Source organism: Penaeus monodon, chromosome 28, assembly GCF_015228065.2.
Source record: "Penaeus monodon isolate SGIC_2016 chromosome 28, NSTDA_Pmon_1, whole genome shotgun sequence".
Classification (NCBI taxonomy): domain Eukaryota; kingdom Metazoa; phylum Arthropoda; class Malacostraca; order Decapoda; family Penaeidae; genus Penaeus; species Penaeus monodon.
In genome coordinates this window covers 22898515-22899402 of record NC_051413.1, presented here as the reverse complement: position 1 = coordinate 22899402, position 888 = coordinate 22898515, and the positions used below count along the sequence as shown (strand labels likewise).

The 888-nt window shown below is 38.2% G+C and overlaps 1 protein-coding gene across 1 annotated transcript in view; it reads right to left on the bottom strand.

The window, feature by feature from the left end:
• LOC119591101 overlaps positions 1 to 888 on the bottom strand; it is a 19931-nt gene that overhangs the window by 13127 nt on the left and 5916 nt on the right. The window contains 1 exon segment of the mRNA XM_037939818.1: positions 661 to 795. Within this exon segment, the coding sequence (XP_037795746.1) occupies positions 661 to 795 (135 nt within the window).

Here is an 888-nt window from a genome sequence, read left to right as displayed (position 1 = left end):
TCCGCGTTGTAATTTTCTACGCAGTTTTAAAACCTTTCCAATTGTAAAACTAAATTTCATATTGAAATCACGTGGAATTCTAAATGGGACAAAAAGAGAGAAAGAGAGAGGGGGTAGGGATGCGAGGTTATTTTCAATTTAAATTTCAATATTTGTAAAAAAAAAAAAAAGTGTTAGATCGCCCTTCATACTGCCTATATAATTTCATCAACTTATGTGTAGTGCCGTGTGGTGTATAAGGGGCAGGGGTGCCATTTTTTATTTCCTTGTGAGGAAGGGCAAATAATGTTTAGGGTCCTCTCCTCTCAACCATGGCGTCAAGAACTGATATTCTGTGACATGACACAAGGGATTCAGCGAAAATTGTAACTTACGCCAACACAGGAATTCAAAGCGGTATGATTACAATACTTATTTTGTGACTTGAAACAATACTTTACTAATGTATAATTTGAAAAAAAACATAGAAAAATCTCAAAAATTTGTTTATGAGATAATTGGCGAAAGTATAAATGTTTAGTATACAGCCTTATGTATTATGGCAACGCTATTGCTTGTGAAAATAGCAAACCACATAAGGGTCAAACTTAACAGGGGTTGGGAGCACAACAGAAGAGGGACAAACAAGGAGAATGTAATTTTTTTGTTTCTATTACCTACTCCATACAAACGTCAGTAGAATGGAGTAATTGCATTGAGCTCATTTGCGGGCTCCTTGGCAAGCAAGTGCCTCCCACACCCACACCCACTCGTCCGATGCCACCCTCCAAATGGTGCCCTTGGTGAAGATGGCACCTGATAAAGGCGTAAACACGTGTTACCATCATACAACTCGATTTAGCAAACAATCGAGGACACTTATTTGTGTTGCTCAGTGTGATGTAAGCA